This window comes from Melanaphis sacchari, unplaced genomic scaffold, assembly GCF_002803265.2.
Source record: "Melanaphis sacchari strain LSU unplaced genomic scaffold, SCAv2.0 Contig32_pilon_pilon, whole genome shotgun sequence".
NCBI classification, from domain to species: domain Eukaryota; kingdom Metazoa; phylum Arthropoda; class Insecta; order Hemiptera; family Aphididae; genus Melanaphis; species Melanaphis sacchari.
In genome coordinates this window covers 730,561-747,898 of record NW_020271199.1, presented here as the reverse complement: position 1 = coordinate 747,898, position 17,338 = coordinate 730,561, and the positions used below count along the sequence as shown (strand labels likewise).

At 27.5% G+C, this 17,338-nt stretch overlaps 1 protein-coding gene across 5 annotated transcripts in view; it reads right to left on the bottom strand.

Annotated features, from left to right (window-relative positions):
* LOC112596524 (twitchin) overlaps positions 1 to 17,338 on the bottom strand; it is a 79,048-nt gene that overhangs the window by 25,614 nt on the left and 36,096 nt on the right. For 3 of the 5 annotated variants that reach the window (XM_025342246.1, XM_025342248.1, XM_025342250.1), the window contains 38 exons: positions 16,798 to 16,938; positions 16,561 to 16,728; positions 16,368 to 16,492; positions 16,120 to 16,297; positions 15,909 to 16,056; positions 15,652 to 15,788; positions 15,423 to 15,586; positions 15,203 to 15,344; positions 14,842 to 15,144; positions 14,161 to 14,760; positions 13,963 to 14,092; positions 11,594 to 11,766; positions 11,402 to 11,529; positions 10,473 to 10,493; positions 9,802 to 9,955; positions 9,428 to 9,727; positions 9,201 to 9,367; positions 8,996 to 9,131; positions 8,556 to 8,837; positions 8,078 to 8,383; positions 7,732 to 7,836; positions 5,824 to 6,021; positions 5,630 to 5,754; positions 5,268 to 5,424; positions 4,728 to 5,027; positions 4,496 to 4,667; positions 4,315 to 4,442; positions 4,094 to 4,238; positions 3,847 to 3,983; positions 3,480 to 3,779; positions 3,286 to 3,421; positions 2,002 to 2,168; positions 1,640 to 1,921; positions 1,434 to 1,574; positions 1,205 to 1,363; positions 838 to 1,140; positions 474 to 755; positions 84 to 383 (listed from right to left, as the gene is read on the bottom strand). In XM_025342246.1, coding sequence (XP_025198031.1) covers positions 84 to 383; positions 474 to 755; positions 838 to 1,140; positions 1,205 to 1,363; positions 1,434 to 1,574; positions 1,640 to 1,921; positions 2,002 to 2,168; positions 3,286 to 3,421; positions 3,480 to 3,779; positions 3,847 to 3,983; positions 4,094 to 4,238; positions 4,315 to 4,442; positions 4,496 to 4,667; positions 4,728 to 5,027; positions 5,268 to 5,424; positions 5,630 to 5,754; positions 5,824 to 6,021; positions 7,732 to 7,836; positions 8,078 to 8,383; positions 8,556 to 8,837; positions 8,996 to 9,131; positions 9,201 to 9,367; positions 9,428 to 9,727; positions 9,802 to 9,955; positions 10,473 to 10,493; positions 11,402 to 11,529; positions 11,594 to 11,766; positions 13,963 to 14,092; positions 14,161 to 14,760; positions 14,842 to 15,144; positions 15,203 to 15,344; positions 15,423 to 15,586; positions 15,652 to 15,788; positions 15,909 to 16,056; positions 16,120 to 16,297; positions 16,368 to 16,492; positions 16,561 to 16,728; positions 16,798 to 16,938 — 7,440 coding nt within the window. The remainder of the gene's footprint in view (positions 1 to 83; positions 384 to 473; positions 756 to 837; positions 1,141 to 1,204; positions 1,364 to 1,433; positions 1,575 to 1,639; positions 1,922 to 2,001; positions 2,169 to 3,285; positions 3,422 to 3,479; positions 3,780 to 3,846; positions 3,984 to 4,093; positions 4,239 to 4,314; positions 4,443 to 4,495; positions 4,668 to 4,727; positions 5,028 to 5,267; positions 5,425 to 5,629; positions 5,755 to 5,823; positions 6,022 to 7,731; positions 7,837 to 8,077; positions 8,384 to 8,555; positions 8,838 to 8,995; positions 9,132 to 9,200; positions 9,368 to 9,427; positions 9,728 to 9,801; positions 9,956 to 10,472; positions 10,494 to 11,401; positions 11,530 to 11,593; positions 11,767 to 13,962; positions 14,093 to 14,160; positions 14,761 to 14,841; positions 15,145 to 15,202; positions 15,345 to 15,422; positions 15,587 to 15,651; positions 15,789 to 15,908; positions 16,057 to 16,119; positions 16,298 to 16,367; positions 16,493 to 16,560; positions 16,729 to 16,797; positions 16,939 to 17,338) is intronic. The other 2 variants (XM_025342247.1, XM_025342251.1) reach the window with 1 other exon arrangement.

Genomic DNA, 17,338 nt, shown 5'->3' with positions numbered 1-17,338 from the left:
AATTATAATACAAATTATGATTATACTTTATTTTAGTATAATTTTAATTTTAATCATAATTCATATTTAAACTTAATCCTTACTGAAGGGGTCTTTAGCGATAATAGTAGATAATGTTTCAAGAGGTTCTGATTCGCCTTGACTATTTAAAGCCTTAACACGGAAACTATATTCATGTCCTGGTATTAAGCCAGTAACTTGCATCTCTGGATCTTTGGTACGTCCTACTGGTAGCCAAACTCCATTATCAGGATCGAATTTTTCCACTAAGTATCCCTCTAATGGTTCACCGCCATCATCTTTTGGTTTTTTCCATTTCAAAGTGCATCCATCTTTATGTACATCTGAGACTTCTAATGGTCCTTCAGGTTTACTTGGTTTGGCTATAGAATTAGATTAAATATATACACACATATATATATACATGTATATTTTTTTATATTAAAAGTTATATTTCTAAATATTTTACTTACAAATAACCGTCACTTCGACTTCTTCTTCGTCTTCGCCGTATTTATTAGAAGCTATTATTTTATAAATTCCTGTATCACTACGCATTGGATTTGAGTGATAAAATCGGCTATTATATGGCACATTATCAATTTGATAAATGCTATTAGTAGAAATAATAACATTATTAAATGACCAAGTTACATCTGGTGCTGGTTCTCCTGATACTTTAACGTCATATAAAATTGGTTCACCTTCTCGGATTGTTATAGATTTAAGATTACGACGATCTATTTTTGGGGCCACTATATAAAAAAAATAAATGGAATAATTGAACATTAATGTTTTATAATATATGAGTGTATATATATATATGTAAATACATACGCTTTCTAGGTTTTGTAATTATAGATTGGCTTGGTGGACTTGGATCACCTTGTCCAGCTTTGTTTACAGCTCGAATTCTGAATTCGTATTCGATTCCTTCTTCCAAATCTTCAGCTCGACCTTTGGTCACAGGCTCTTTCATTTCTCCAGCTTTAATCCACCGTGAAGTCCCCTTTTCTCGCTTTTCAATTACATAACCTGTGATTGGAGATCCTCCATCGTTAATAGGAGGTTCCCATTCTAAATCAACAAAATCTTTATCCCAATCAACAATCTTAGGTGCAGTTGTTGCACTTGGTTCATCTAAAAAATACGCAGTGAACAATCATAATTTACTAGATTTCAATGTTAACCATATTAATCATACCAAATGGATTTTTAGCTATGATTGAATGATCGGCTACTAGTGGTTCAGATTCTCCTTCAGAATTTACAGCTGATACACGGAATGTATATTCTTGACCCGGTATCAAGTTAGATACAGTTAAATTTGGCTCTTTGCATCTTCCTGCTGGTACCCAACGTCCTATACCACAAAATTGAAAAATAATTAATTTGTAGTTTATACAAATTTTTTACTATGTTTATTTATTTACCCGTTTCAGCATCCATTTTTTCGACTAAATAGTGACTCAAAGGAACACCTCCATCATCTTCGGGTGGATTCCATTTTAACGAAGCACCTTCTTTGTGTATATCAGATATTTTAATAGGTCCCTCAGGTTTTCCAGGCTTGTCTAAAATAAAAATAAAACGTTAATAAATTTATTTGTACGTCTAATATTTAATACATTTGTCATACCTAGCACAGTAATGTCAAATGTTGCTTCGTCTTTGCCAGAGTCATTTTCGGCCTTAATTATGTATACTCCAGTATGTGATCTATCAGCCACAGATATCGAAATTTTAGTTCTATAATCTTCATATTCTACATTAAAGTTTTCTTTGCTTTCTAAACGTGCTTTGTTATGATACCATATTTTTGTTGGTGGTGGTTCTCCACTAATCTTTACATCAATTTTCACATGCTGTCCTGCTTTTAAAGTCAAATTCTTGAGCGTGCTTCTGTCAATTATTGGTGCAACTAAAAGATTGATAAAAATATAAAATAAAATAAAGTGTAAATTTCAAATGAAAAAATCCTATATTATACTGATATAATACCATTTCTATCTTTTGTAATGACTGGGTCACTGGGTTCACTCGGCTTACTAAATCCACCTTTGTTGACTGCAATTACTCGGAAAGTGTATTTCATATTTTCAGCAAGATCTGGTATTCTTCCTTCACATTTGTTTCCAATTAATTCTACAGCCTTTTGCCATTTAGAGCTAAAAACAGTTTGATTGTTATTTAACTATAGTTATTAGGTTAAAGTTGATTTATGTTTAATTATTATAAGTATGTCAATATATACACATAAATAAATTTATATATAATATATATATATATATATATATATATATATATATTACGCTCAATAACTTTTTTATTGATCATAGTTAAAATTTATGTTGTATGAATAGATTACATTGGACTTAAAAATGTTATGTTCAATTACTTTTTCTAACAATAAATTTAAATATTTAGCATTGAATTATATTTTCTAGCAGAGAGTTAATATTAAGGTCATTAAGAAATAGTGTTATTTAGATCCAAAAATATAATAAAATTTATAAAACTATGAAAAAAGTAAGAGAAATTTAGTACTTAAATTCAAGACTCTTACATAACAATAGTCGAAGTATAATATTTGTGTACATCTTACTTTTTTCTTCATTTTTTAGGGGGGTTTTTTTTATAGAATAAATAAGGGCTTACGATCTGAGAAGGTCATTAACCTGAAATTTTAGAATATTGATCCTAATTCTATAGAAGTACATATTACATATAACGTTAAGTCATTATTAAAGAGTTGATATAGATTTGCCTCCAAATCTTGTGACGTGCGCGAACAGTTCTGAAGTATTAACAGATTTCAGTGAAAATAATGCTGAAGTTATTCTTATTTTTAAGCTTTGATTATTGTATTAATAGCTATAATTGAGTATAAATTTGAAAGGTGATTATTTTGGATAGATTTATCAACTTTTTTATTGTTTTTTCTTCGTTTTCATATCGTGGATAACTCTAACCTATTGTGTATTATAAATTGAACCGAAACTTTGATTTTCCAATGTGTTTTGTTTAAGCGATTTTGTAAAATGATAAGGAAAGTGAATATTTTTCATATTTACCCCTGACATTGGGCATTGCATTAAATTGCCTGATTAAAAACATCTATCATAAAATATATTATTTTTTATATAATAATTTGTAATATAAGCTAGTCAATTGATTTATTATTTCACCTAATTGAAAATGTAGTCCTTGTTGTGTTAGTTTAGTTATATAATGAAGTAAACACATATTTTAAATGCATTTTTTAAATAATAAATTAAAGCTTACCTGTATTGATCTTTTTTTTCAATAATGTATGATGTAACTGGAGCACCATTTTCGTTTGCTGGAGGTGTCCATTTCAAATGTACGCTGCTCTTATCCCAGTCTTTAGCATAAGGTTTTCCAGGGCGATCAGGTTCATCTATTTTTTACGTAGAAATTAATATTTTTAAAATAATGAAAATAATAGCAATACTTACTATACGGATTCTTTGCTACAATTCCAAAGTCAGTTTCCAGGGGTTCCGATTCTCCTTCAGCATTTACTGCTTTTACTCGGAACAAATATTCTTTACCCTCGTGTAAACCAGTAACTTCGGCTTCAGGAAGTTTCGAAATGGTAACTGGTACCCATCGTCCCATTTCAGTATCCATACGTTCAACAATATAATGATCTATCGGAACACCTCCATCATCTTCAGGTTTTTGCCATTTTAGTTCACATCCTTCTGCTGTGACTTCTGACACTTTCAATGGCCCTTTAGGTTTGGTGGGAGCAGCTAAAATTATAAAATATAAAAATTAATTATTTGAATAATTTGTTATTTATAAAAATTTTAAACTCACTGAGAACAATAATTTCAACTTCTGCTTTATCAGTTCCAGACTCATTTTTTGCAGTAACTGTATAAATTCCTGAATCAGAGCGTTTAGCTTTTTGTAGTATAAATGTCGTTTTATAGTCTTCACTTTCTATGGTTAATCTAAATTAAAATTAATATTTAATATTTTATTTCAATGATTTTTACAAAAATAAGTATCATAACAGTATTTAAATTCAAGAAAATTCGACTTAAAAAGATTTAACCACTACCTGTCATTAAATAATATGGTCTGTCCGTTAAATGTCCATGATATAGTTGGCGCAGGCTCCCCTTCAACATCTGCTTCAAATTTCAAGAATTTTCCTTTGCGAATTTCTTTCTTTCCCAAATTCTTTCGATCAATTTTAGGTGCCACTATAAAATTAAATATTATTAAGCAAATATATTTTATATTCCAATCGATATATGTTCACAAAATTGATTTACGTACTAAATCGTGGTTTAGCTACAACGGATTTCGAAATATCACTCGGTTGACTAGGTCCAACTTTATTAACTGCAATCACCCTGAATTCATATTCATGGCCCTCTATAACATCCGTCACTCGACCAGAGCGTCTAAAAAAATATTTTATTTTATTTAAAAAATAAAAAATGAAAACAAAACATACTTATTTGGAAGAACAAGAGCTTTAACCCAATTTCTCTCGTCCTTATCTCTCATTTCAACAATATAACTTTCAATCGGTGCACCCCCGTCGGAATCAGGGGCTTCCCATTCAAGGTCAATAAATGACTTATCCCAATTTGTTGGATTTGGCTTACCAGGTTTACTTGGTTCATCTGTATATGAATTATTTTAAATATCTTGTTTGTATAATTAAAATTAAAAAGTGATCTTACCAAATGGATTTTTAGCTACAATAAATTTATCAGCTTCTAGATCATCTGATTCTCCTTCTTTGTTCACTGCCCTCACGCGGAATTTATATTGTTTACCTTCTTGTAAACCAGTTATATTGGCTTCTGGCTCGTTAGATTTACCACATGGTATCCATTGACCAGTTAATGGATCAAGTTTTTCAATTTCATAATACTCTATTGGCGTGCCACCATCATCTTCTGGCTTTTTCCATTTTAGTTTGCAACCATTTTTCGTCACATCAGTTACTTCAAGTGGACCACCTGGCTTCGTTGGTTTTCCTAAAATGTATAATATATATTGATGATAAAGCTTATAATATAGATAATATAGTTAGTAGAATTAAATTAATGTAAATTTTCATTCTATATTAATTAGTTAAAAATAAGATATATTAATAATAAGTGATACAAGTTAATATATTAACAACGTGTAATAAGTAGTTAAACATTTCAATATTTTATTGATATATTTTTAATATTTATAAACTGGAATGTTTGTTTATATAATTTATTTTTTACCTAAAATAGTTATATCAAAAGTAGCTGTGTCTTCGCCGACTGAATTTTTAGCTTTAATTGTATATACACCACTATGAGCACGCATAGCCTTAATGATCATTAATTTTGTATTGTAGTCCATGTTATTGATTTCCAGCGAATTTCCTGTAGTTAGTTCCTAAAATAGTTGAGTATACAATAGTTAAGTTCTTGAATATTCATTAATTTATAAATTAAATAATTTTATGATAAAAATATAATTATACATAATTAAATATGTATACCTATATATGTTATGTACATAATCAGAACATTTAAATTTATCATGCAGTATTACCTACTTATAATATTAACATAAACTTATGTATAAATTAATATCTTACAGTGTCTTTAAATGACCACGTGACAGTAGGTACAGGCTCTCCACTTATGTTCACGTCAACTAATTTTGTATGTCCAACTTTCATGACTAAGCTTTGTAAGTTTGTTCTATCTATTCTTGGTTTCACTATAAAATAAAATGGTTTATATTAAGTATATGTTTTTTTTTTTTAACTAACGTGTAAATATATCTTACTGAATTTGGCTTTAACAATATGAGGAAGAGATTCTTCACTAGCTTCACCGGGACCAGCTTTGTTAACAGCACGTACTCGAAATTGGTATTGTTGTCCGTTTTCTAATTTTGGAATTTTGCCTTTACAAACATTTCCAGTAACTTCAGCAGCTTTTATGAACGAACTATCATATTTGCTCTTCATTTCGATTATATATCCTAAAAAGTATAACTAGGTTAGTAGCGAAACAATATTATACATGTTTATCACTAATTAGTCATTTTAATACTATTTACCTGGGTCCCTCGATTTTATTCAAATAATAAAATTCTAATACTTTTGTTTATATTATTTTACGAGGATAACATTGAATTGAGTCCCGCAAATAATTTTGTATTATCGGAGTTAAGTCCGACCAATATTCTTAAGTTATTCGAGTTAAGTCTCTTTTTTAAATTGTAATAATAAGTATAAAAAGTCAATTAATTAGAAAATATTAAAATTTTACCTTGAGAATAATTTTATATCGACAGTTATAGAAAAATACTAAAAAAAAAAATGAAAATTTGTCATACCTATCAATATTTCAAAATAGTTAAAATTTGTTGACAATTTTATCATAATATAAGTATAAACTTATTTTATTATTTTTGAAAACACAACAAAATATTAAAAATTTGTCACCGGCTATATAGGTAGTGATGATATTTTATCTTTACGGACTCAATTCAAGGATATTAAGATAATAAGCTGGACTCAATTCAATATCATTGTTTTACAAAGGTTCTTTTCAAAAAAAGTATTCAAATACTTATTTTTATTTATTTTGTATACATTATAAAATACTTTTTTTAAATTAAAAAATTAGTTTTAAATTTGAATTCAAGATGAAAACAAATACTTTTTATCAATTTATTATAATATCAATACATTATTTATTTGTATATTGTATACGCACATTTTTATGTATTAACTATAGATTTAATTTTCCAATTATTCTAAAATTAATATAAATTATTTAAAAAAAATGAATATTATTTTTAAAGAGAATAAAAACTTTTTCAAGTACAGTATAAACTTGTTTAATCGTCACTCGATTTACCACCATTCTCTGTTATCTGTCATCGGTCACCGTTACCAGTGTATGAACTGATCTGACTATATTGATCCTAAAGAATGGGTGGAATAGAAATAAAATATGACCCGAAATGATACCTACCGTACGAGTCTGAAAAAACTGAGACTGTTAAAGTAGAATAAATTGTATAAATTTGTAATAGACTGCACAGTGAAATATTATCAACGAAAGAAGTAACAGATTGGTTAAAAATTGATAAACAGGTTGGGTGATTTGAAATTTTGAATGATGATCAAATTATTTTTAATGTTACTGCTGTTGAAAAAAACTTTGATGACATTGAAGATTCAGTGCTTGACTTAAAACCATCAACTAGCCAATCAGAAGCACTCATTATCAAAAAGCATTGATTGGATAGAAATGCAAGAGGAAGCAAATGCAACGCAGGTCTTACTTCTTCGTAAAATATGAAACACGGCCGCTCAAAAAGCTCATGTTTCAAAAAAAAATAGTAGAAGCCGGTGGATTATTTTGGATAGTATTTTTGAGTATGGTATTATTTTTGTTATTTATTACAATTACATATTATTTTTATCTGAAAATCACGTAGTAAAATATATATGTTTAATGTTTAATTTACAATATCTGTTAACCGTCTATTCAATTAACCGTTATTGTCCTAGTCCCAACAGTGACAGTTAAACCAGTTTCTACTTTATTTAAATAATTTGTACGAGTATTTTAAATATATTTTCTAAACAATATTTGAATACTCAAATAGGTATTCTGAACAAAACAAAAAAAAAAAATATCATTTTTTATAATCATGTCAACCATTAATTTTACTAACCTGTTATCGGAGCCCCACCATCTCTAAATGGTGCATCCCATTTTAATTCTACCATATTTTCATCGTAGTCAACAACTTCTGGTAATCCTGGAGCACCAGGTGTGTCTGAAAAAAAAGGATAGTAGTAAATAGGCGTATTATATAAGTGAATTTGTGCCATTCATTTTGGGGGTAATTATGTATTTAGGACAATTATTTTTAAGTCAAATATACTGGAAATTAAGATGGGGTAGCTTTAAGATCATTTAAAAGTAATGAGTGATCGAATTTTCAAATTTCTCCTTAATAGAATCTATGACTAATAGTCATAAAGATTAGTTGAGTTAACTTAAGATAAAATAGTTACCATAAGGATTTTTAGCAAGTATCGAAGCATCCGATTCTAATGGTTCGGATTCTCCTTCTTCGTTTAATGCTTTTACTCTGAAATTATATTTTCTATTCGGTTCCAGACCGTTTATTTTGTGTTCGGTTTTTGTTGGATCGACAAATCCTGCAGGTACCCATTTTCCAGTTGTGGTATCCATTTTTTCAACTAAATATCCAGTAATGGGTAATCCACCATCATCTTTTGGCTTATTCCAATGTAATGTACAACCTTCTTTATGTACGTCAGTGACTTCAAGTGGACCAACTGGAGGTCCAGGTTTATCTAAGAAAATCAGAAAGATAGATTTTTGAACATAAATTATAAACATATAGGTTGATAATGAAAACATATACACATAATGTCATAATATTAGTATTATTTATTCAAAACTTAAGATTGATAGTCCTAGTTTAAAATAAGTAAATAATTATAAGGAATAATTAAAACTAATTACCCAAAATAACGACTTCTACAGTAGCTTCATCAAAACCGGAAGCATTCTCTGCTCGTAAACTATAGACTCCTGTATTTTTTCTTGTATTTTCAGATAAATTTAATTTTGTATTATAATCTTCATTTTCAATTTTCACTGAACGTCCATTTATCAATGGTTTACTACCAAAAGACCATATCATGGTTGGTGGAGGTTCACCACGTACGTCTACATCAAATTTTACAACTTGACCTACTCTTACGACAACCTTTTGTAATTTTTCACGATTGATCAGTGGTTTTACTGTTATGGTAAGAATTAAAAAAAATATCGGTTAATAATAGCTTTCAAATAGCTTATTGTAGACTAAACATTGTAAACAATTATAGTATGTCATAAACGATATTAATATTTAATTGAAAATATATTTTTATATTTGATAAAAAAAATAAAATACTTACAATTCTTGGCTTTAGCAGTATGCATTTTGGTTGCATCGCTTGGTTCAGAAGGCCCTGCTTTATTTATAGCACGTACCCTAAATTGATATTGATTTCCTTCTTTAAGATTTTTTACAGTAGTTTGACAAGCCGGTGTCTAAAATTAATTTCATAGTTAAAAATTATCTTGATAAATGTACATTTATTATTATTATTTTCTACACACTTTTGTAGTCAAAATTTCTTCCCAGGCAGCAGATAATTTTTCTTTTTTCTCAATAACATATCCAGTTATTGGTGCTCCACCATCGTGTTTTGGTTCTGTCCACGTTAATTCTACCTTATCAACATCCCAATCAGTAATTTTTGGTGTTCCAGGTTTACCGGGGATTTCTGTGTAAAAAGTAAATTTCTAGTGATTTAGTCTAATTATTTTTTTATATTATAACTTACCATATGGATTCTTGGAAACAATACTACCATCGCTTTCTAATGCTTCGGATTCACCTTCCTCGTTCAAAGCTTTTACCCTAAACGAATACTCATGACCTTCTTGCAAACCTTTAATATCCATTTCTGGTTCTTGTGTGCGACCAACTGGAATCCAGCGTCCGGTTTGAGCATCCATTTTTTCAACTACGTATGCTGTTACAGGTTTTCCACCATCGTCCTTTGGTTTGTCCCATTTGACTTTAGCACCACTACTTGTAACATCTTTCACTTTAAGAGGACCTTGAGGTCTTGTTGGAGGACCTATTGTAAACGATAAAATAAATAATAATTAACATTTTGTACTCGGAAAATATTTTTAATAATTTTGTACATACATAGGACAGTCACTTCAACAGTAGCTTCGTCCTTGCCAAATTCGTTTTCAGCAATAACTTTATATAAACCGGAATCTTTACGTCCCGTATCTGACAAAGTAATTTTGGTATTGTATGGTACATTTACGATTTGAACATTGCCTTCCGATATGACCTAGTTTTTAAAATAATAAATACAACATATTTTATTAAAATTGATTTATTTTGAATATTATAAATCTATTAGTGTTGAATAGACTAGTCTTCATCAAAGATTACCTGTGTTTATTATTAATCTGAAATAAGCATCATTAGTCAAATTCTACTTGTCAACTTTCCATTTAATAAATACAGTTACGACTACAATAATCTAATGTGTATAAAAACAAATATACTGCGATTTAAAAGTAATATGTACGCACACCAATCAAAACTACTGTACAAAACACAATAATACTTAACATATTTATAAATTAAATTCAAATCTACAACTCTAAATCATCAAATAATATATTTAAATGTTTTTATAATTTATAATAGTCTACTCAATTGTGATATTAGAATAACAATAACTACTTTGGTGAAATAATAAAACCGCAACTATTATTACAATAATAACTACAGTGAATCTCAATTCTACTAAACGATTTCTACATAATATTTACGTAGTAATCGTTATTCATTTTACTCACATCTCTTATAAGTTCATCAGTCTGAAATGTAAAATTTTTAAATTTAAGTTTATTTTTAAGACATAATAGAAAGAGATTATAAAATTATAAAATTTAAATAACTTGAATTCTAGTAACAAAATACGTAAAAATCTAATTAATCTAATTAAAGCCGCATAAGTAGGTACCTATACAATTATACTATGCATACATATATAATGACTAATAAAGGTAATATCAAAATGATTTTGTGTATAAATAATTTAAAAGTATAGAAATTATGTCGATGAAAACTATTAATAGCGTTAAGAATAATTATATTTATATCGGTAAATCTTTGTAATTAAATAAAATAGTTACAAATGATTATCCTCTCAAAATTCTCTAATGAATTAAAAAATATAAATGCATTTATATACATTATCAAAAACATATTTATTTTTTTATTTTTATCTTGAGAAACAGCAATAAAATTTTGAAATTTTGTAATTAATCAAAACATAAAAATTTAAGAATTCTATCATACAATCGTTAATATTGTTACATACTTATAAAATTGCTTAATAATTAAACAATTTTTTATTTTATTATTTTGAAATTATAATTATTTTAAAAAATTAATAAAATGATTAATTATGTACGATATTTATTTTTTATATGCTAAGTATATAAATATAATTCATACTGAAGTAAATGTATTTATCAAATATGTAATAATTCAAAATCCTCATCGTTATGTAGGTATGTAAAATTAATATAGATACCTACAATATAGGAAAGGTGCTAATTATTGGGTAGATACACAATTTAAAATAATTTACTTAAATACAATGTATATTTTTCCTGGGTTTTGAACTACGAATTACAATTAATAAAATTTAAAATTTGATAATGATATTTAATATAAAGTATAAATATATATATTGCAAATTAATAATCATCATACAAACCTCTTTGTTAACAAGCTGCCATTTGACAGTTGGTGCTGGTTCACCTTTAATATTGACATCGTATTTTACTGTTTTTCCACCTCTAACTACAATATTTTTTAAATTGGTGCGATCAATTCTTGGTTTCACTGAAAAAAAAAATAGTTTGTAAATATAGCGTCTCAGTTATGTATTGCATATCGTTTAACGTACATGATTTATGTTTAACAATATGAATTTTTGTAGGGTCCGATGCAGGTGACGGTCCAGCTTTATTTACAGCAGTAATTCGGAATTGGAGCTCTGATTTTTCTTTTAATTCAGGTACTTTGGCTTTTAACTCAGTAGCTGGAACTTCAATAGCAAACTCCCATTCTTGACTGAACCTAAAAAGACAATAAATAATAAATATTATTTGTTGATACTTATGTAAAACTGCAATTATTAAAGTATTAAAATAACCAATTTCAAATTGGAAAAAAAAATGTATAAAACCAATATTTATGAAAGAAACAAAATTTAATTATTTAGTTAAGTATACAGTTTACACTGAAATTGTTGTAATAGAAATTACATATTTAATATTAATCTGATAAAATATTGTTATAGAATTATGAATTATTATTTCTGTTATTAATAATGACTGATTAATTTCCAAACTATCAATAAATAAAATACTGACGTTTAATGTTTTAAAATTTTGTAAATTATAAAAAAATGTTTAAAAATGACTCAAAATTAAAAATTAAAAAGTTGCTTTGTCGTAGGTAACTAAAATGTATGAGTTTAAAACTTAGGTATTATAACTAAAGATTTAACCTATTTAATATATTTTTTAAATTTTTGTGATTTGAGATATTAATTTCGTATAATTTTATAATTTTACTTCATACACTTATAAAATAAATTTCAACTTAATTTTTACTTTTTACCAATTTTATTATAGTAGGTACCAATTTGATTTATTATAATGAGTAAGGCATGTGTGTGTAATAACTGGTTAAATTTGAATAATTTTCATATTTTTTTATTTTTTGTAAATTGGTAAAAATATTATCAAAGTAATTACTTATGTATTTTACAATAATTATACCGTCAAAGTATACCTATAGGCTATGGTATCATGAAGTATCTTTTTAACCGTTAATAATTACCTAAAAAGCCTATTTATAAACAATTTTATAAAAATTTATAAAAGAAATGGAATAAATTTTAACATTAACATATTCATAAAATCAATATTTTAAGTTTTCATGCATAATAAATAAAATTTATAAAAATTCATAAAACGCTTTAAACCCAAAACAATATTTGGCTATTTATTTATTTTATTTGGATTATTTTGATGGACATGGTTATAAGTGGTCATATTGAAGAATTATTTTTATTGATTATGGTGCTTATTGATGTTTACATATCTTTTATTTTATTTGGTAAATATAAATTGATGTATAACCACAAAACATTTTAAAATTATTTTTAATCAGACTAATAACTCATAGGAATTTCGGAGTATTTAAAAAAAACTCAGATTAACGAAATTGTATTGAAATCTAGTTGAGCTTTCTTAATACCGAATGGTAATATTTTTCATAATTTTTATACTATGAGTGAATTTTTTCACGAAATATATGTAATATATATGTCAGTTTAAAGAATGCTTCTTTCATACATATTGTCTTCATTTTACAAGTATACATCAATGCAAATATATGTTTAGTAGAACTATTTATGAACTTTAATATTAGAACTAATTGACCTATTATAAAAATTATAGGTAAAAATATTTTTTTTCAACATTTTAGTTTTTAAGCTACAAATGAATACTTTCAATTTGTATTATTTACAATTATAGTCTTTTATCTTACTTGAAAATTGAAATATTGAAAAATAACTTATACTTAAGCACAGATAATGTTCATACTTTCAACTTTTATGACAGTCCAATTCACTTTAATATTAAAGCTAACAGTTGTTTCTATTGGATGCACATTATCAATGTTGTATATTATTAAAACGAAGCCAACATATATTATAAATGTAGTGTTATTTTAACACCTTTGAAGCTTTTTTTTACTGATAATTAATAAAGGTGACGTTAGACGCAAAAAACAGTCGGCGTTGTAACGTCAATACATTTGTCATCCCTCTATGCAGAATCAAAAATTACATTCAACAAACTAAATTATATAATTAATACAATTTTATATAAATTTTATCTTTATTATCAGTCTTCATTATAGTTAGGCTACTTTTTGATTATTACAAAAAATGTATTTAATAAAAAAAAATAATGTAAAATAGAATTCAAATATTTAATTAGTCTGTCGAAAAATAGATAGGTAGATGTTGCGTATTTTGTTACTTTTAATCCATTTAGTAGATCGATGGTATTAAATAATATTTATTGCGATGTAAATTTGTTGATGTGTTAAGATATTATTTAAAATTTAATATCATAAATTACAAAGATATACTGTATACTTGTTGAACTGACATAACATGTGTATGTTTAACTTAAATTATGAGCGTAAACAATTAAATAATAGATTACAACAGAATTTATAATATTAGATAAATACCTGTCTTTTTTTTCTATGAAATATTTTTCAATAGGAGAACCACCATCTTTTTCTGGAGCCGTCCATTTTAACGTAACACTTTGGTTATCATAATCAATAATTTCAGGAGTATTAGGCTTGGATGGTTCATCTAAGAAAAAATTTAAATATTAATCAAATATAATACTTATCTACTTTAATATTTTTTGTATGTCTTACCAAATGGATTTTTGGCAATTATAGATTTGGTCGTTGTGAGAGGTTCAGAATCTCCTTCTTTATTTACAGCTGTCACTCGGAACTTATATTCATGACCCGGTTCCAAATTAGATATTTCAACTTCAGGTTCTTTGGTACTATCTTTAGCTGGCACTTTACATACTCTCACCCATTTTCCTGTGGCCAGATCCATTTTTTCTACTTCATATTCTGTGATTGGACAACCACCGTCATCTTCCGGTTTCTTCCATTTAATTTTACAACTCTTTTTGGTGATATCAGTTACTTCAAGTGGTCCTTTTGGTGAATCAGGTTTACCTAAGACCGTGAACTCTAGAGTCGCTTCATCTTTACCAGAAGCATTTTCAGCTACCAGTGTATAAACGCCTGTATCTTTACGAATGGCGCCAGTTATTGTGAATGTTGTTTGATAATCGATGTTTTCGATTTTTATTCTGTCATTATTAACTACCGTTTGGTTCTTCAATACCCATGTAAGTGTTGGTGCTGGCTCTCCAGACACATCAACAACCCACTTTTGATTTCTACCCGCTTTGATTGTAATATTTTTCATACCTTCTTTGTCAATTCTTGGTTTTACTAAAAATTATCAAAACAAATATATATATATCTATATGAATTATCCACATTTCAATAACCAATTAATACACCATAACTTACAGTTTCTGTGTTTGCAAATGTGTGGATTTGTAGGTTTACTCGGTACTCCCGCTCCAGCTTTATTTACAGCTCTTACTCGGAATTCGTAAACCATTTTTTCTTTTAAACCCTCTACCTTAACTTCAGGATTATTATCGAGTGTTTTAGTCACTTCACTCCATTCCAATGCAAACTTATCTTTCATTTCAACTAAATAGTGTGTAATTGGTCTTCCACCGTCAGATTCTGGCTTTTTCCATTTTAAGGTAACACTCTTATTGTCATAATCGATGATTTCTGGTTTTCCTGGTTCACCTGGCTCATCTGAATAATAAAGATACAATTATTATTTGTTTTTAAATATTATGACTTATATTAATACCGTATGGGTTTTTAGCTAAAATTTCCTCAGTAGTTTCTAAAGGTTCTGACTCTCCTTCTTTATTAACAGCTTTAACTCGAATCTTATACTTCTTTTTTGGAGTTAAATTAGTGAGCGTAAACGCTTCTTTTGATGGACCAGTCTAAAAACGTTATTAATTATAATAATATGAAAACCTGAATTAAACTTAACATAAACATTCGTGTATTTTTTTGTTTACTTCGCCAGCTGCAACCCAACGACCAGAGTCCATGTCCATTTTTTCTACGATATAACCAGTTATTTCTGAACCCCCGTTATCTTGTGGTTTTTTCCAAGAAACGGTTATATGATCAGCTCTTACTTCTTCAACTTTTAAAGGTCCGGTAGGTTTGAGCGGTTTGTCTAAAATAAAGAATTTATTTGTGTACGTCTAAATGCATAACTATATAATAGTTATAATGCATTACCTAAAACAATCACTTCAGCACTTTTTTCGGCAGTTCCAGAGCTATTTTTTAGTATTAAAGTATATTTTCCACTATCAATCCTTGTAGCTCTTCGAATTGTTAATAATGTATTACGTTCATATTTATCAATAGTAATTCTAAAAAAAAAAAAATAAAAACATGATTATACATACATATTAAATATAATTTGTAGTTGTCATACACAAGTTATATTATTAAAAATAATTCAATTTTTTTTTTAAACAATAATTTTTTACCTATCACCATCATGTTGGATTTCAGTTTCATTTAGTTTCCAGATAACTTCAGGTTCTGGTTCACCTCCATATTTTATATCGTATTTAATTACTTGTCCTTTTTTAACAATTATATTTTTCAAATCATCTCCGATAATCCATGGTTTAACTGTAAATATTATTATAAGTTATTTATAATATATTCATAATCAATAACTTAGAATTTTTTTACCAAATCTTGATTTTGCAATAATTGGTTTTGTTGCTTCACTAGGTTCACCTGGACCAGCTTTATTTATTGCTCGTACTCGGAATTCATACTGGGTTCCTTCTTTTAAACCATCTATTGTAGCTGAAGTAATATCTCCTTCAAATACTTTACCTTTTACCCAATCTTTTCCGAACTTTTCCTATAAAATTAAAACCAATGAGGTATAAATAAATTGTATTTATACATGAATCAAGATTTCAAAATATTACTTTGTACTCAATAATATATCCTGTAATCGGAGCTCCTCCGTCATTAACAGGTTTGGTCCATTTTAAATCAGCATGGTCTTTATCCCAGTCAACTAATTCTACATCATTTGGTTTACCGGGTTCGTCTAAATTACAAATTATATTTAATACCTACATGGTATTAGAATGTTTATTTCAAGTTTGAAAATCTTACCCCATGGATCCTTTGCTAAAACTGTTTTGGCTAGGGGTGTAGGTTCAGACGCTCCAATTTTTGATACAGCTTTTACGCGGAATTTATATTCTTTTTTTGTAGTTAAATCTGTCACATCCAAAACTAAAGGAGAATCTGCTTTTACCTCTCCAACATTCTGCCATCCTCCTGATAACAAAAAAAAAGAGATAAGTAAGTTATATACATAACTTAATAATACAAACTACAAAAACGTACCTTTTAGAGCTAAATCTTGTCTTTCAATAACGTAATGAAGTATAGGAGATCCTCCATTGTCTTCCGAAGATTCCCATTTAATTTTACAACTGGTTTTAAAAATATCAGATACTTCCAAATTTCGTGGTGGTGTCGGAACATCTGAAATCCCATTAACAAATATCTTTAAGTATCGTAAAGAATAAATGTAATTTATACAATTTTGTATACCTAACATTTTAGTTATTATTTGAAACTAGTTCTTATAACTTAAAACCAATAGGATTAAAAGTTTATAGGCACACTGTAAATCTTAAATACAATTTAATAAAATATAATATATATGTAACTGTTTATATTACTTTTAGATTATAAATATTGGTCTAGTTAATATATTATATATTATATGTTATGGGCAAAGTAAACTATCGGGCAATGTAAAATATTGTCCGGTGTTTTTGGTCAATATGTTAAAAATATTATTTTTGCCTTACAGGGTTGTAGTTTGACCGGTTCACGTTACTTTGCTCTAACTAAATTGGACATTGTAACTTAAGCTATA